At 34.7% G+C, this 2586-nt stretch overlaps 1 protein-coding gene across 2 annotated transcripts in view; it reads right to left on the reverse strand.

Moving 5' to 3' along the window:
• Positions 1-1674, reverse strand: part of LOC107733161 (tripeptidyl-peptidase 1-like) — a 7526-nt gene extending 5852 nt beyond the window's left edge. For both annotated transcript variants that reach the window (XM_016544693.1, XM_016544692.1), the window contains exons 1-5: positions 1594-1674; positions 1226-1297; positions 951-1090; positions 723-873; positions 515-636 (exon numbers count right to left, since the gene is read on the reverse strand). In XM_016544693.1, the coding sequence (XP_016400179.1) occupies positions 515-636; positions 723-873; positions 951-1090; positions 1226-1297; positions 1594-1613 (505 nt within the window). In that variant the 5' untranslated portion in view covers positions 1614-1674. The remainder of the gene's footprint in view (positions 1-514; positions 637-722; positions 874-950; positions 1091-1225; positions 1298-1593) is intronic.
• Positions 1675-2586: the final 912 nt, after the last annotated feature.

A 2586-nucleotide genomic window follows, 5' to 3' on the forward strand; every position in this document is an offset into this window, starting at 1 on the left:
ATGGGACATTCATTGAACCTTTCAACAAAATCTTTAAAATCTAAAAAAAAAAGGTTGCAAAAACATGTTTTGTATCATTTTTTATACATTAGGCTTTTATGGCCCATATAGAAAGAATATGGAGCTCATACTCAAGGAGAAAAAAACAACAACTCAATTTAACTCAGAGGCCAGTAAATCTAAGCAAAACATGCAGAAATTCTGATAGCCCATAATGTACATCATTGAGAACTTTCTAACTGTATAGCAGACTACTTAAATAAATTACATATAAATATCAGTTGTCCAATAATATGGACAACCTTCCAACAATATGTATTAGTAAGATGACAATAAAATGCTTAGTTTTATGATCAAAGCTCTGTAGTTTTAATTGTGGAGGGCAAATCCAATAATGCAATGCAACATAATGATGATGACTAAGAGAGTTTTAGAATTTTATATATTAAATATGATACAGTAGGCTTATAGGATGGAAGCTGAAGATGATGAACTAATGGTGTCAGCTGCTCACCAAAGTCTAGATGCTGATGCACATCTTCATGAACGGAGTATAGAGATGTTGACCTCAACAGAGTGTGTGAATCTCTCCTGTAGCGGTGAAATTTAGTGCCAGGGAGCAATGTTTCAGCCACCCTAAGAAGGACAGATAGAAGATGAGAAACTGATCTGATTTTTGTGGTCTATTGATACTAGAAAATTCCCTCAAAAACTGTCCTTACTGCACAGTCATGACACATTGAAGGAAGTCCTGTGTTACAACTGTGTGACAGTTTTTGACCCCATGACTCTGGAGCCAATTCTGCACTACTTTCTCGGTCAGCTGAGATGGCCGAACAAGAGCAGCTACTTCTTCCAAACTCAGATGCTTCCCTAAAATATAAACGAAAAAATAAGAACTAATTTCTTCATTTGATAATTTGGATTATAACAAATGAAAGGCTCAATACCATATTGATGTGAATCTGGGTCTGACACTAGTTTCAGTAACTCTTCCATCTGGTTAACATTCTGCTGCTTTAATGCAAATATAAGTTCCACTTCCTCCAAAGGTCCCACCCTTTCAACCAGAATCCAGTCCTCAGGCACACTAAAACATTGAGAATAACATTTTCCAAGGGCTGATTCTAGTGTAAATGAAATGTGGAAATTACATCAGAAGTGACCAATATAGCTTATAATTTGGACTCAGTTATTGCTAGACAGAGGCATGCATGGGTCTTACGAAGCATCTTGATCAGCCTCAAGCAGCTCCCCATTGACGAGCCAAATAAAGCTCAGAACAAAAACAGCAATCCTGTAAAAAAATAAACACTGTCACTTTAAGAGCCCACTTTAATGCCAAATAAATTGTTTTTATGGCCAACGCACAAGAGACTTTTGTCATTTTAACTCCAACAGTCAACTTAAATAGTTAACATGCTAGAACAGTACACAAGGGAACAGGTTTATCATGTGAACTCTTTGTCCTGACCATCTGACCTAATGAGGTGAACCGCTGTCTTTGAGATTTACAAACAGTTCTGCAAACGTGATCTTTAAACTATGATTAGCGTAACATAACTGCATAAATGCAAACAACAACATACTCACCGCATTGTTTTCGCGTTCATGTAGCCTGATATCTTAAAAACAGCACCAATGCCCGTGTCCTAATGTACTGATCATGTGATAGTCACGTGACCATCAGCTGGTCTTTTATTTTGATTGAGGAAGTTAATGTGCATGTGTCTGCAAATAAAAACTTGCAAGAAAAGCAGAGAAAGCCTTAGTTTTCATAACGATCTTATAAAACAGGTAACACAGTGCATATAAGTTATTATTATTATTATTATTCGTATTTTTTTTTTATTCAAATGCTTGGAACAACAACACAGAAAGGCATTCATTCATAAAAGAGATATAGCATAGCCTATATATCAAGACTGAGATTACACTCAAGTTTCATATTATACTCTATACTACATATACCACATAATACATTTATGATATAATGTAAAATAAATATATTGGAAAAAGAGAGAGAGAGAGAGAGAAAGAGAAAAAACACCCAAAAAAGTAAAAAAAAAGTAGGGGAGTAGGAGGCTTTTACATTATAAACCCGAAATTGTCTAATAAAGAATACAAATACCTTGCTTTGGGACATTTCACCCCTCTTAATGTCTCCAAATATATTACAACCACTTATCATGGAGGAATTTTGAAAAATTTACATTTATGAATGTACAATTTCAGCAAAAGCAACCAATTATTTATTAGGCTACATAAGATATCTTTTTATCCTTAATTAACAAACCAAACGTAACAATTGAGAGGACCCATGAGAGGATCAGTCTTGCAGGTATTCTTTGTTGCATCCATCTGAATGCATCATTCCAGAATGCATGTACCAAGTTACACTGAAAAAAAATGTTCAACCGTATCTATCTCTAATTTGCATATTTGGCATATATTTGAGTCCCCGACATTAAAACTTATTCTTAAAAATTATTTTGTAGGGTATATGTGATTCATACCAAAGGGAATTTTAAAAGTTGTACACCACGGTAATCAGTTTGCGCCAAAATACCATAGTTACCAGATGTT

The sequence above is a fragment of the Sinocyclocheilus rhinocerous genome, unplaced genomic scaffold (assembly GCF_001515625.1).
Source record: "Sinocyclocheilus rhinocerous isolate Xijiao unplaced genomic scaffold, SAMN03320098_v1.1 scaffold8, whole genome shotgun sequence".
NCBI lineage: Eukaryota > Metazoa > Chordata > Actinopteri > Cypriniformes > Cyprinidae > Sinocyclocheilus > Sinocyclocheilus rhinocerous.